At 35.7% G+C, this 15,213-nt stretch overlaps 2 protein-coding genes, 1 long non-coding RNA gene and 1 other non-coding gene across 6 annotated transcripts; 1 reads left to right on the top strand and 3 right to left on the bottom strand.

The window, feature by feature from the left end:
* Nucleotides 1-454: 454 nt before the first annotated feature.
* On the bottom strand, nt 455-1,046 carry LOC115995600. Its single transcript, XR_004093535.1, has 3 exons — nt 812-1,046; nt 648-718; nt 455-570 (listed from the first exon to the last, which is right to left on the bottom strand). It is a non-coding gene; the product is annotated as an uncharacterized LOC115995600 (long non-coding RNA).
* Nucleotides 1,047-3,370: 2,324 nt separating this feature from the next.
* Nucleotides 3,371-3,442, bottom strand: TRNAP-UGG. The gene has a single exon. It is a non-coding gene; the product is annotated as a tRNA-Pro (tRNA).
* Nucleotides 3,443-7,244: 3,802 nt separating this feature from the next.
* LOC115997500 (flavanone 7-O-glucoside 2''-O-beta-L-rhamnosyltransferase-like) lies at nt 7,245-8,263 on the top strand. The gene has a single exon (XM_031237065.1). The coding sequence runs from the start codon at nt 7,422-7,424 to the stop codon at nt 8,112-8,114; it is 693 nt and encodes a 230-aa protein (XP_031092925.1). The 5' UTR covers nt 7,245-7,421; the 3' UTR covers nt 8,115-8,263.
* A 651-nt stretch (nt 8,264-8,914) lies between these two features.
* LOC115997078 (probable acyl-activating enzyme 17, peroxisomal) lies at nt 8,915-14,437 on the bottom strand. 3 transcript variants are annotated; one of them, XM_031236549.1, is made up of 14 exons: nt 13,962-14,437; nt 13,302-13,431; nt 12,927-13,177; nt 12,640-12,844; nt 12,444-12,484; nt 12,241-12,366; nt 12,036-12,109; nt 11,659-11,879; nt 10,984-11,078; nt 10,594-10,810; nt 10,189-10,314; nt 10,004-10,102; nt 9,556-9,774; nt 8,915-9,318 (listed from the first exon to the last, which is right to left on the bottom strand). In XM_031236549.1, the coding sequence occupies exons 1-14, from the start codon at nt 14,225-14,227 to the stop codon at nt 9,214-9,216; spliced, it is 2,175 nt and encodes a 724-aa protein (XP_031092409.1). In that variant the 5' UTR covers nt 14,228-14,437; the 3' UTR covers nt 8,915-9,213. The 3 variants fall into 3 exon arrangements, with proteins under 3 accessions (XP_031092409.1, XP_031092410.1, XP_031092412.1); XM_031236550.1 differs by having other exon boundaries at nt 13,302-13,439; nt 13,962-14,229; XM_031236552.1 differs by lacking the exon at nt 13,302-13,431 and having other exon boundaries at nt 13,962-14,229.
* Nucleotides 14,438-15,213: the final 776 nt, after the last annotated feature.

The following is a 15,213-nucleotide window of genomic DNA, read 5'->3' as shown; positions in this document are numbered from 1 at the left end:
AAGTTTCTGCTCAACCAATTATTGACCAAGTAAACCAAACATTACATAGATATCCAGTTGATGCATTCCTTAATTCTGCAAATGATGCTTGAAATATAAGCTAACAAGAATTCTGGCAAATGAAAATGAACTCTTCCCAACTTTCATATGCTGTCTTTTGTCAATGTTTTGCAAGTGCATTTCTTCATTAACCACAAAGAGAAACCAATCAATCCCCCAGCACCCCTTGTTTCCTCATGTTGCCCTATTACTTCAACCAAACATCTTCAGAACTATAACTATAAAGAGGCATTTCCTCATGTTGTCCATCTTCCTTTTTGCTTTTCTTTGTAATTTTTAATTCATATACTAAACATTGGGCATAATTTAAGCTTAATTACTCTTTTTCAAAAAAAATAAAATAAAATAAAATTCGCTCACACTTAAGAAGCGGATAAAAGTTTGTTACCTCCAAACGACGCTGTATCCACCGCACACCTGGGGACCATGAGGCTCAACCCACGCGACTGAGACCTCTTCGAGAGAATCCACCCACACTGTGGAGAACTCTTCGAATTTCCTCTATTGCATCTGCAATAAAAAGGGAAGGAGAATTAAGAATACAGAAATTTGAACCTTTTGAAATAGGTGAAAAGGCGTGAACTTACAATTGCTGGCCGAGGAAAATAGAGGAAAGCGTAGGCTTGGAGAGCAGAGTTGCCGCCATGAGAATTCTCCTCTGCGATTGTAAGTGATTTTACTAGTAAAAACCCTAAATTCGAGTCAATTGAGAGAAAGAGAGAGAGAGAGAGAGATTGAGAGGATAATATACCGTGTCTCCCCAAACGGGGCTTGGCGGTACCGGTAGGCGACTAGCCGAGAAGAGGATGAGAAGCAACGCTGCTAAGCTTTTGTTCCCTACTACCTACCAATGAAATGAGAATTGCTATATTGCGCAGGGGTGTACACTGTACAGTGCGACTCCGTTGTCCCTTGTGTATTTACACTCATGCCCATAACATAACCATTTACCAACTCCCTCAACTTTTTTTTTAATACTATTGAGTATTGACCCTGNAGAGAGAGAGAGAGAGAGATTGAGAGGATAGTATACCGTGTCTCCCCAAACGGGGCTTGGCGGTACCGGTAGGCGACTAGCCGAGAAGAGGATGAGAAGCAACGCTGCTAAGCTTTTGTTCCCTACTACCTACCAATGAAATGAGAATTGCTATATTGCGCAGGGGTGTACACTGTACAGTGCGACTCCGTTGTCCCTTGTGTATTTACACTCATGCCCATAACATAACCATTTACCAACTCCCTCAACTTTTTTTTTAATACTATTGAGTATTGACCCTGTTACAATGTAAATGTGTAATATCTGTTCATACATACTTTCTCAATTTACTGAAGAAAACGCCTCCACTGGGGGTCGAACTTGTGACCTCTTACTTGGGAGGGTCACAGCTATGCCGCTTGACCACAAAGTTTTGGACAACTCCTTCAACTTATTCGTATTCCCTTTGATGCCCCATCCCAAAGTCCCTCGTGTTTTTTTCTTCTAATGACTCAAGGAAAGTTTTTAAGTTAATACTTTTTTCTTCTAATGACTCAAGGAAAGTTTTTAAGTTAATACTCAATTTAGTCATCGATTATAGTGATTTTTCATAATTTAATTTCAAAAGATTTTTTGTGCTTAATTATGTCCTTAACTTTGAAGGTTTAAGATTTTTTGTGCTTAATTATGTCCTTAACTTTGAAGGTTTTACCTAATTGAATTCTCGATTGTTAGAATCAATGACTAAATTGAGAAAATTCAGTGTAGTCGATGATTAAATTTGGTAAAATTGCTATAGTCGAAAATTAACTTAGGTAAAATTTCAATAGTTAAGATTAAATTGGATATTAATAGAATTGAAATTACCAAGTTATTTTAATAAATGACTCAATTGAGAAAACCAATAAAATCGATGATTTAATTAAGTATAAAAAAGTCATTTATTTCTAAGAAGTAATGGCACCATCAATATACTGTACTTTCCATCTATTACTGACAAAATTTATTATATGTTTCATAACATTCGTAAATAATTGTATGCTTTAATTTTGATTTTTTTTATTTATATTATACTTGTAAAATAAATTTTTTTTTTTCATTTTTTAACAACAGGCTACTGAGAACATTAACAAAGTTAAAAATTTTAAAAAGTTTAATAAAGTTGTGAAAACAAAAACTATCCATTCATAATCCACTTAGGTTAAGAAACTCAATAATCACTAAGAATTAAATAGTTATGATTTAATAAATAAAAATTGTAAAAACAATAAAAAATGATTGTTCTTAAACTTTTGTGATTTAGATATTAATTATTTGAGAAAATGACATTTTTTCCTCCTATGTTATGTGCATATAGCATTTTTTCTCCCTAAGTTATTAAAGTGGCAGTTTTCTCTCTTCAATTTTTAAAGTGGTAATTTTCCCGCCTGTAATGTTAAATTGACATTTTTGCCCTTAAAATAATTATTTCATTTATTTTTATTCTCCAACCAATTATTACTAATATGTATGGAAGATCATGATTCGATACGAACCTAATCGAACATTGTAGCAATTGAACTTAAATAGTATGGAAGGTTACGGTTACGATTCAGAACCGAAAAAATAAAATAAAATAATTGTTGAATTTATACTATTTTTAAATAAGAAATAAAATTTAAAAAAATAAATAAATAAGTTTTGATTGGCGGTTCAAAATTGAAATTGGAGTCGAACCGTACCGATTTATCAAAAATAAGTGTTTGATCATTTTCACTATATACGACTGTGGTTCAGTTCCGGTTCACGGTTCAATAATTATTTAATTTTATTTTTTTCGGTTCTGAATCGTAACCAGAACCGTCCATACTATTTCAGTATGATTGCTACAGTGTTTGGTTTGTTTCGAACCGAATCGTGATCATCCATACATATAAGTAATAATTTGTTGGTGAAGGAAAATAAATGAAATAATTATTTTTAAATGTAAAAATGTCAATTTAACATTTCAGGGGAAAAACAATCACTTTAATAACATAGGGGAAAAAAGTGATGTATGCACGAAACATAGGGAGAAAAAGTGTCATTTTCCCTAATTATTTTGTATGGAATAATTTATATTTAGCTTGTTTGGTGATTATAAAACTAGACTAGACTAGCCTATTGTAGACTAATAATTGTGAATGAATACAAAATTTCGATTAATAAAAATTAGATAAATAATCTATCCCAAAAAAAAAAAAGAAGAAAAAAGGATGGAATAACCGAATAAGTGCACTTAGATTAACTTGGAATGTATTACATAAATGATAAACAAAGTGAAGTACTATCCAAAGCTTAAACCGCGAAGGAAAAGGGGCGTTCCGAGAATCGAACTCGGGACCTCTCGCACCCAAAGCGAGAATCATACCACTAGACTAAACGCCCGACTTTGCTTTAAATGAGCTCTTATAAAATTTATTATCTTTGTTCTTATTGTAATTAATGTCAAAACTCATCAAGGCTTTGTTCAATAAAATAAATAAATAAATAACTACTACTAAACTACCTAGCATTAGTTCTACCAAAAATAGTGTTGAGTTTAAGATATGAGTTTTATTATGTATGTTCTTAAATTTTACTCTTTGGTACGGCAAACAATGATATGTTATTTTCATTATTCCAAAAAAGTGTTCACATCAAAAATTTAAAAGTTAAAGTAGAAAATGGGAATACATATTGTAGTTTCCTTAAAATATTTAGTATGACTTTCTGTTTAATAAAAAATATAAGATTTTATATTAAAAATAGAAAAGAGTTGCATAAGCCTCATGGTTATATGGTACAAAACTAATTCTCTAGCAAAATCTGTACAACTTCACTTGGATTAAAGAAAACAGTTGAGATTTGAGATGAAGAAATTCAGCTGCTACAACACTAAGGGATCAACCATCATATTTCCATGCAAAAACCATTTCAGCTCACCAAAATAAATTTATAATAATATGATTTGCAACACATTATTATTGCTGCCTAATATATCCTTCAAAGTATCCACAAGTGACCACGGCAATTTATATCGTGAACCCTGTATCAAAATGTTAATAGATGAGTTCTGTGTATTTTAGATAATCGTTCTGTGTATTCTAGGCAATCATTCTGTGTATTTTAGGCAACCGTTCTGTGTATTCATGTTAGTAACACATGTTGTGATGTGTTTGTGCATTCGAATGTTTAGGAGGATGAGTTCTGTGTATTTTGTGTCAATATTCTGTGTATTCATGTTATTAACACAAGTTGTGATGTGTTTGCGCATTCGAATGTTAGGAGATGAGTTCTGTGTATTTTGTGTCAATATTCTGTGTATTCTAGGCAAACGTTCTGTGTATTCTAGGCAAACATTCTGTGTATTCTAAATAAGAATTCTGTGTATTATAAATAATGAATTCCCTGGAGTCATTTTCGTTCGCGTCCACTAACATCGAAACGACGTCGTTTCGGACCAGGGTCCACAGTAGTCCACGATATAACTACTGAGTAACCACTATGCACCTTCAAAATATGTTTTCCAACAATTTCTCCTTCCTATATTCACCAAAAAAATGAAAAGCAATCTAAGCTTGATTTTTCTTTAAGACAAAACACCCAAATAATTTAATAAACAATTGAGTATTTGAGTGCACATATAACATACCTGCACTTTTTCATTCCATCATTCTTCCTCCTCATCACTATCTATGTAGAAGTTGTTTACTCTTTCCGTCTGGAAACAATTAATAAATTGAGTTTTTAAAAAAGTTTAAAACACATCCGGCAGTCAGATATTTAAAAAAAAAAAACGATATCAAAGGAGAGAAAATGGATGATTATCCCTTGCAGATATTCAAGTAGCTTGAAATGTCAAGTAAAATAGAGGACATGATAAAAAGAGACCCAAATTTCTTCGGAATGAACAAGGATGGCATCATTTCCATAATTGCATTGCTCATCTTGAATCCTCTTTGCAGAAGCTAGAAGGGAAGAATCCCAACATTTGTTTAACTGAATCAATGCTAGTGTGTTGATACTTGCAAAATCACTAGGGATCTCTCGCAAAAGACGACATTAATGCAACTCTAAACATTAGAGTACAAGAAAATGGTCACCCATGGCATTCCAATATTTGAGAGTTTTGTTTCCAATTACCAACCTTTTTAATCGACGGAACCCTCCCTTGTATGGTTCCCACTTTTCACCTTTGCATGCACTTGTCAATTTCAGAACCTTGATCTAGATATGACAACATACCAATAAACCTCATATCACTCCATGGTAGAGCAGTCCAGCCATCTCCAACCCAAAACACCAAATTTTACACCGAAGGAAATATTCCAACAACATATTTTTATACCAATTTTTTCATCTCCAACCTATTTACACCAAATGTTGCACCGAATTTTATTTCATCTCCCATCTATTTACACCAAATTCTATTCATACACTAAAATAAATTGTATTATTATAATTTAAAACTTTTATTATTTTAATATAAAATATAATTTGATATAAATAATAATATTTTAAAATAGAATTTATGTTTTTATATATTTTAATTTTTACTTATTTTATAGTCGATATTGATCTCGTTGATCTTTAAATTTTTATAATTTATTTTTAATAATATAAATTTAAAAAACAATTGGCAAAAATATTTTAAAAAATTCTACATCAAAATAGTGTAACTGAATAGTGTTACACCATTTTGGTGTAGAATTTGGTGTCTTCCATGGAGGAAGGTTGCACCAAATTTTTACACCAAAATGGTGTTTTGGTGCATTCTTTAGAGATGGTCTAAGTTTAGATTCTTACGATTTGGTAGAAAATTAGTTGTCGTGGGAAGTCGCATAGAATAAGTTTGAGGTGCCACCAACGGATGCTTAGTTTCTCAAGCTGCCCTAGTTGCGCAAAATTATTTAAAAGAATTATAATATGGATTGTTCTACCGTATTTAACTATTTACCATCAACACCCCCCCCCCCCCTTTTTTTTAAATAGGAATCTTTGTAAACAAATCCTTGTACATATCTTAGGATCCAACCAAGATACATTCTCTAACTTTCTATAAAAAGCAAATGGAGTTTCTAATGAAAAAATTCGTTCAACACAAAAATTCTTTAATAGTGATATTTTCCAAATTCCGGATGCTTCAGAGGAACTCAATTCAACATCATTTACATGAACAATAAAGCTTTGCATATTCCAATGCTCAAAGAGCTTTACATCAAAATTAGAGTAAAATTCCTGGTAGATAGCTCAGAACGAAGTATCTCAAATGGATAAGATTTGCCATCATATTTAATACTGCATCTTCATTGGAATATAAAAAGTTAACATGAATAAAGTGTAAGGAATGTGATTTGTGAAAGCAATTAGACCAAATTTGACCATTCAAGCATCCTAGTGTATCACTTATCTAACGAAAGGTTATGAAAACAGGACAACATGTCTTGTGATATCTTATTGTAAAATGGAAGTTCTTCATCTCCAATGACATGCAAGACATTTTCATGTTTAGCTTATTTCAAGCACAAATCTCGCAATAGATCATGTATCCTTAATTTCTTCATTTTCCCATTGTAACTCTGTTTGCTAATTATAACAAGACTTCTATCAACAAGAGCTTTCAAGCATTCCATAGCTACTTCCTCCAAATTCTTATGCTTCAATGCCCTCAAAAACCCCTTTGTAGCTCACAATCTAACCAACTTTTTCACAGGGATCTCAGTCTTCTGAAAAAACACTAAAATATAGAAAACAAGCTTTCAAATGGTGTGGTAAACTGGTAATTGGTTGTAACTTAAAGATAGTATTCTTAAACATGCATCACTAGAATTACCAATTAGTGATCTACTTACATTTTTTTTTTTTTGCAACATTCATCCACTTTACCTCCTCCTTCTCCATCTTGGAGAGAAGACTAGCTATTACAATAATAGCTAGAGGTAGTCCTTCACATTTCTTCAGAGTAAATACTCAAAATGGTCCATCGACTATAGCATAATTCACAAATTAGTCCTCGACTTATGATTTTAACCAATAACATCCATGACTTTCCAATTTTTACCAAATGTAGTCCTCCATTAATGAGCCCGTCAACTCGCCGTGAAACACAAGGGCAGTCATGTAATTTCACCTCGTTGCCATGGTTAGCTCATGGCCACCTCGTCCCCTACCTGGAACTTGCCAATGAGCTCCACCACCGCAACTTCGACATCCATTTTTGTTCCACTCCTGTACTCCTCTCTTCCGTTAAAACCTCTATGACAAAATCCACACGGTGGAAATCCATCTCCACGCCCGCGATTTCCCGGAGCTTCTTCCTCCGAGCCGCCACACCACAAAAGATCTCCCTCGCCACCTCATTTTCACCCTCTGCAAGGCATTCAGAATGGCCAGCCCAAGCTTCTGCGACATCCTTGACCGAATCAAACCCGACTTGCTCATCTACGATGTCTTCCAGCCCTGGGCGGCGGAGGCCGCCGCATCGCGGAAAATCCCCGCCGTTTGCTACAGCATCACCGGGGCGGCCTCCATGGCCTTCGCTCACTACTTGCTACGCCACCGGACAACCAGCGGCTTCCCTTTTCCGGAGATCTGCATGAGGCCAGACGAGCTTAAGAATCTGAGGAAAAACTACGAGAACGTCAACCTGGACGAAAGAATCGCCATCCTAAGGGCCATGGAGATGTCCACTAAAATTTGTTTGATCAACACTAGCAGGGAAATCAAGGGGAAGTACATCGACTACATCTCTGAGAAGCTCGGCAACACCGCAGTGCCCATTGGCTCACTCATCCGAGTGCAGGAAAAGAAGGGCAGCAAGGAGGAGGATGTAGAGATGATGAAATGGCTAGACGGAAAACAAAAACACTCAACGCTATACCTTTCATTTGGGAGCGAGTACTACTTGAGTAGGGAGGAGATTCAAGAAATAGCTAAAGGACTAGAGCTTATTAGCAACGCCAATTTTATATGGGTAATTAGGTTTCCGGCGGGGGAGGAGACTCCCTTGGAGGAGGCACTGCCAAATGGGTTTTTGGAGAGAGTGAAGGGGAGAGGGATAATAGTGGAAATTACGTGACTGCCCTTATGTTTCACGGCGAGTTGACAGGCTCATTAACGGAGGACTACATTAGGTAAAAATTGGAAAGTCATGGATGTTATTGGTTAAAATCATAAGTCGATGACCAATTTGTGAATTATGCTATAGTCGATGGACCATTTTGGGTATTTACTCCATTTCTTCACTACGTCTCTACCAATTTTCTCAAACGCAAAAGGAAATTCCGTTTTACCAAAAACTTTACAGTAAAGATTCCAACTTTCAACCGCATCTAAGAGACACATGTTAAGGGGAGAGTTACCTAACCTTGCATATTCAACCACCTCTTTGAGTTGAGAAGACAATAATATACGACTTCCATTATTATCATCTGGAAAGCATCTTTGCATGCTACCCCAAAAAGTAGTGCTCCATATATCATCTATCACTGTCAAATACCTCTGCTCCTTCAAATGTTTACGTGACATTCTGTTAATTTTTCTTTGAGAATTCTTTGGGATTTCCTTGGGAGTCCATCGCTTAATGCTGGCTGCCATAATGCAACTAATAAGGCATCATCACGTTTGCTCCATGTTATACTCTTGAGATACAAAACCCATGCTTACATGTAAAAATGTAATTGGTGGATCTTCATAGACTTTTCTAGCTAGAATGATTTTGCCTATTTCCTCTCTCGCGAACAATTGATACCACTTGAAGCTGCATTCCTCATAAATTCATGAAATTTTTAGTTTTTAGTAGATAACCAAAGTAGAGAGAATCAATTCAATTCATTAGTCATATTCATAGTCATACATACATAATTGGACCTTCTATTATCGACAATTTCAACTATATTATTGATGAAAGCACTGAAAGCAGGGGTGGGTACAAAAACAGTGTTAAAGGTTGCGGTGGGTTACAAGCTAGAAATCAAGAGAATTCTTGTCGACGAATTGTCCATTGCGTTATTAGAAGATTGTAAGCTAAGTTGACACCACCAGTAAATCATACAATGATCTCACTCAGTTAAATAAAAATTAAACCAAAAAAAATGGAAAAAAGATAGAAGAATAGCCTTTTCCCACCTTTTCAATTAACTTTCCTAGCTACCAAATGCTATTTTAGAATCAGTATATTACAGATTAGAACTGATCTGAGAAAACTGCTGCCGCAGAAGCCTTCTCATGACTTTATTTGTTGCTGTTCTTGGGAGAGTAGGGACCGCTACAACTTTCGAAACCTGCCAAAAGTTTTATTACGAGTTAATCGAATAAAACGGAGAAGTTTAAAAAAAGTGATGATTGTTGAATATATATATAATATATAAACATAAATGTGTACTTCAACTATCAGCTTAGCCTTTTAATTGAGATAGACCACATATTTCAATAGAGGCAACCTCATGGGCACTTGATGGGGCCTGTTAAGCATACAATATATATATATATATATATAAACATGAATGAATATACTGTACCTTGAACAGAGGATTCAATTTCTTCTGCAGAGCCAAGTTGAAAGATATTCTCAGAGAGTTCAAGTCATAGCTTGAGCCACCATCTGAATCCTTGAACACAACTGCAATCACTAGCATGTCCGGCCCACCTCCCCGTGGTGGCACCCCAATGGCTGCTGTCTCGAGAATGTTGACATCGTCGATTGAGTTACACACACGCTCAATCTCAATTGAACTCACCTGGTGAACACCAAAAAAGTCTCTCAAGAATCAAAATAGAGAACACGTTTTTAAAAAGATACGAGAAGTAAGGAAGACGGAGAAAGAAAAAAGAAGACTTTAATGATAACAGTCCAACTATCAGTAATCAGCTTAAACTTTTAGCTAAAACAAAACACAACGGAACAAATCCTTCAATTAAGGATCAACTTAAAATCATGCACAATACAATTTGAGGGTAGATGCAGACCTTGACACCACCCAAATTCATAGTGTCATCAGCACGACCATGAGCGTGATAATAACCTTTAGAAGTTCGCTCAAATACATCTCCATGCCTTCTTAGAACCTATTTAATCAAAAAAAAAAAAAAAACAGATAGACTAGAAATTTAGAATTCATGTAGTAGTATAATGTATAATAGTAATATCACACCTGTCCATTCCAAGCAGGCATTCCTTTGAAGTAGACATCATAGTGGTCTGCATTTAGTAGTGAGCTTGAGGCCCCAAACATGAATGGCCCAAGGGCCAATTCACCAATCCCAGGAACATTTGATGGCTGAAATTGGGAAAATTAAATTTGGGAAATAATTATTTTAGGGATATTTACATATTCCATATTTCTTAAATTTCCTCTTTCCAAATTTTAGCATTTTTTTACAAATGAAAAAAAAATCATTAACAAATAATGCAGAACATAAAAGGAAAAATGCTAATGTTCTAGGGTTACGAGTCTTCTAACAATATGGTGCAAGCACGCATTGGGTGGAACCGACGAACCATGATTTAGTTGAGAGTTCGAATATAATTTAAGATGCAAGAATGAAAGTATTATTACCAGAGGACGTCCATCTTCACCAAGAATAAATAGCCTACAGCCGAGAGAAGCAGTGCTAAAAGCAGATAAAGATTGCGGCTGCAAAAGTGAGCCAGAAATAAATCCACCACCGATTTCTGTACCGCCACAAATCTCTATGACAGGCTTGTATTTAGCTCTCCCCATAAGCCATAGGCATTCATCCATATTAGATGCCTCGCCAGTGGTTGCAAAGCAACTGTATAATACGATCCAAATAAATATGCTAGGCTTAACAGTAGGGGAAAGTTATTTCAGAAATCAGAATACTCCATAGAGCATTGATAGACAAAGAAACAATAAGCAGTACACATCAATCATAGGTAATATGGCTTCTAGGTTAATAAACAATCTCAATATAACACAACATACCGGATGGCTGACCAATCATAAGAGGCAGTACAATTTGTAGTTTTCCATGTTCTTACAATACTTGGTATAACTCCGAGCATAGTTACTTTAGCATCCTAGAAAAGGTACTTGAAGATTTTAGACATTAAGTAAAGTTCACAATGATATCTTAAAAAGAAACCATTGTTCTATAGTTTTGAGGGAGTTAATACCCAATTTAGTCTTCAACTATAGTGGTTTTTATCGATTTAGTCCTAGACTTTTTGTGCTTAATTGAGTCCTAGACTTTGATGATTTTACCTAATTGAGTTCTCTATTAAGATAGCTTGGTAATTTTCCCTCTATTAATACACAATTTAGTCCTCGACTATAGTGGTTTTACCCAATTTAGTCCCCGACTATAGTGATTTTACCCAATTTATTCATCGATAATAGTGTTTTTCTCGATTTAATCATTGATTTTAACAGTCGAGGGTTCAATTAGGTAAAATCATCTAAGTCTAGGACCTAATTAAACACAAAAAGACGTTTAAGACTAAATCGAGAAAAATCACTATAGTCAAGGACTAAATTGGGTACTAACTCATAATAAAAGTTCAAATACAAATAATTCCAGTATGTACAATCTAAATCAAGAAATCGAAAACGAAAAGTCTCAGATGAAAAAGATCAAGGATGGACGAAGAATGGATTCACCTGGATGAACTTGGCAAAGCCAGAACCAAGGGGTGATCCATTATATAGGGCCATGGATGCCCCATTCAACAGGGAAGCATAAATTAGCCAAGGTCCCATCATCCACCCAAGATTTGTGGGCCATGCTACTACATCACCTTTGCGGATATCCAAGCTGGACCAACCATCAGCAGCTGCCTTGAAAGGTGTAGCAACAGTCCATGGAATCGCCTTTGGCTCCCCTGGATCATAGGGTGAGTGAGTAAATCTGAAAATGATTAAACTTCTCATCCGTTGCATTTTCAAATTGTTATTTAAGGAAAATTTCTAGCAAATCAATCAAACATGGCAAAGAAATAACAAGAACATATAAGCAATGTATTCAATTTATAATCTACCTGTTGTGCCAGAGGAGAAGAGAATATTTGTGAAGGCTTCAACAGGTTGTTCCATGCCAACATACTCAAATTCTCTGAAATTAACATGAAAGGCGAACATTTCAGGGTGAGAACTAAGGCGACCATTTCTGGGAGAGAGAACTACTGGATCAAACATAATATCAAATTCTAACACAGAGCGGAACCCAGAGAAGAAATTTCTTACTTAGACTTTTCTACTCGTTCTAAAAATTCATGCCAAGAAATGTCACCATCACGCAACTTCACAGTGGACCTGGAGCTTCTACTGGGAATTACAACTGCTATTGGTGATCCAGCATCAATGATTTTGCTGCAGTTTTAACATAAATGTTATGAACATAGTGAATAACTAATATAGTGCACGAACAAGAAGAAGTTAGCAACCACCTGTACAATGGTAGCCTTTTACCACCACGGAAAAAGGAATCCTGGTAATGTAATTGGGTATGGTCAAAAACATATTGGCCCATAAAACTCATAAAAGTAACACATGTGACTAAAAGTTCTGTAAAACCATATAGTTTACAAAGATTAGGAAAAGGAATAGTAAACTTGGGCCCCAATAATGACAGATGAGATGAACCTGAGTGAAAATTGCTTTTGCTTTTGATATTTTGAGCCTTGTTGATATCTCTTTTGGTGCAAAACTATCAGCAATCGACACCACTACATAGTCAGCAAGAATAATAGCCAAGTAGATCACAACGGAAGTGGAATCCATTGGCATATCAATTGCAATTGCAGATCCTTTCTCCAAGCCTAGTGTGTCAAGAGCATGTGCTACTGTCCTATTAAGGAACCATTCACCTCACTAAGAAGGTACTAAAACGACGAGAAATAATACAATTACAATTTGAAATATAAACATACCAGACTGCAGATTGTAACTCCTTAAGAGTCAACCTTTTAACAGGTGTTTCATCATCTCCTTCATCTCGGTATAGAATAACCGTATCATTCAAACTCCTCTTTCCATTCAATGTCAAGCAATTTTTTGCTGGGTTAAGGTATGCTCCAGGAAGCCATTGACCACCCGGTTGAGATGGAGTCTCACGCAAAATACATTGCGGGGGAACAGAGAAAGAAACATTCATTTCTTCTAATGCAGTTTTCCAGAAGGCCTGATAGAAAACAAAAGAAGATTACTGGTGACCTAACAGCAACCAAAAAAAAAAGGAGTAAAAGAATTCATTATACCAACTAACAGTATATATTTATAATTTACTAATAGAACAAATAACTAACCTCAAGGTTTGAGACCGAAAATTTCTGAAAATCAGAAAAGCTCAATATGGGGTCCTTATACTTTGATCCCAAAAACTCTTTCCCACGCCTCTCCAATAACTTCCCTATGTTGGTTAATTTCACACTTTCCCTGCATTTCTCAATTCCCAAAACCAAATTTGTGTGTTTTTCATTTACACTCAAGAATGCACATATTGTGTATATCAAACTATCAATCATGGATTTATGGATATCAATTTGATAAATTGTCCAAACTGTCCATTTTAAACCCATCTGAGCTAGTCACTTTTATACAACTGGCCATCTTTGGACTAATTGAACGTAAAACTATTGCATAAGACTAAACCAATTCAACAGTAGTTTTTTTTTTAGACCACAAGGTGTCCTAGGTATGCCCTAAGTATAAGAGAGGCCTTTAAGCTCGTACCCTTCTCAAACTAATCCCCGTTCGCATCAAGACGGCCCAATTAAGGAGTAAAGTTCCATAAGAGAGGAAATTTTGAACTCCCGACCTCTCTGATTAGAGTAATCATGGGCCACCACACAAAATTAATGCGATTTCCAAATATACTCTTAAAGCTAACAAACATTTATATACACACATAAAAGTACGAATATATACACGTAATGAGAACTCAAGAAAGGGGATAACGAACTCACGGGTCGGGCATCCAAACAGGCGGGTCGGGCCCGAAGTCCTTGTAGCAGCCATAGTACATCATCTGATGGAGCGAGAAAGGTTGCTCTGGGGTAAGCAGGTCGCTGGAGATGCGCAGCCATGTCTGGGGAGTTGCAGCTCCGTAAACACTCACGATTTCGGCGAGCTTTTCGTGTAGCTGGCAGGAAAGCTCGGATGACACGCCGAGAGCTTCGATATCAGCGACGGTAATCTTGTCCAAACCTTTGTATTTCCGGTGATCAGCCATTTGTTCCCGGGAAGGGCCGTATGAAGACGCTGTGGGACTCTGAGCTTTTACGGTTTGTACATCGCCATTTTTATATCCTTTATTTTGCTGTATTACTATTTTATTTTTAGATTCTTATTGATAGAGTTGGTCTGTTAGTAACAAAAGGCATTATTTGAAAATGCTATTTGGAGTTAAAGTCGCTTGTTCATAGCTGATTTAAGAAGTTATTAAACCTAGGATTGTCCCTAATTACTAATCTTTTTATGCAAGTGTTAACTCTTTTTTCTTTTTTTTTTAAAGTTTTGTGAGATCATAGGCGGCATAAGACAACAAAGATTAAGATACTTTTTGACGTTAAAAGCGAAAATCTAAGAGCATCACCATCAATGGATCAAAGATGGTTTTTAGAATAGTGATAATGCAAAAGGAAGATCTTGGACTGATGTGGAGAAGAGATAATTGACAAATATAATCCCTGCAAATGGTTAGATAATGTCAGAAAAATAAAAAAATAAAAAAATATATATACAGCAGTGAGACGCATGTGTCTCATTGCCCATCCAGCCTGGCGCGTGTATCACACGCGCCTGGCTGGGCGATTGAGAGTGGCCGCCAGCTGCGACCACTCTCAATTTAATTAAATTGTCGCCGTTGCTAGCAACGGCCAAAATTAGTGCCTTTGCAAGGCACCGACCATATTTCCGGCCGTTGCCTGGCAAAGGCTATTTTTATTTTAATAAAAAAAAAACTAACTGCTACAATTCCAATACAATTGTTATTTCAACTTATCATTTAACTTAATTAGGTGTTAAGCATATTAATTATAATTAGAAATAAGGTTCAAATTGGCCACTGAACATAACCTGAAAGTGCAATTAGGCCACTGAACGAAAAAAATGTGTAATTAGGTCACTGAATACTCCAAATGCATGCAATTTCACCTGATAGCAGGTTACGTTCCATTTCATTAGGTTGCGCTTACATGGATGGTGAATTGACATTTT

The sequence above is a fragment of the Ipomoea triloba genome, chromosome 11 (genome assembly GCF_003576645.1).
Source record: "Ipomoea triloba cultivar NCNSP0323 chromosome 11, ASM357664v1".
NCBI lineage: Eukaryota > Viridiplantae > Streptophyta > Magnoliopsida > Solanales > Convolvulaceae > Ipomoea > Ipomoea triloba.
Note: the sequence above shows the minus strand (reverse complement) of the source record. Positions and strands in the feature narration are given on the sequence as shown.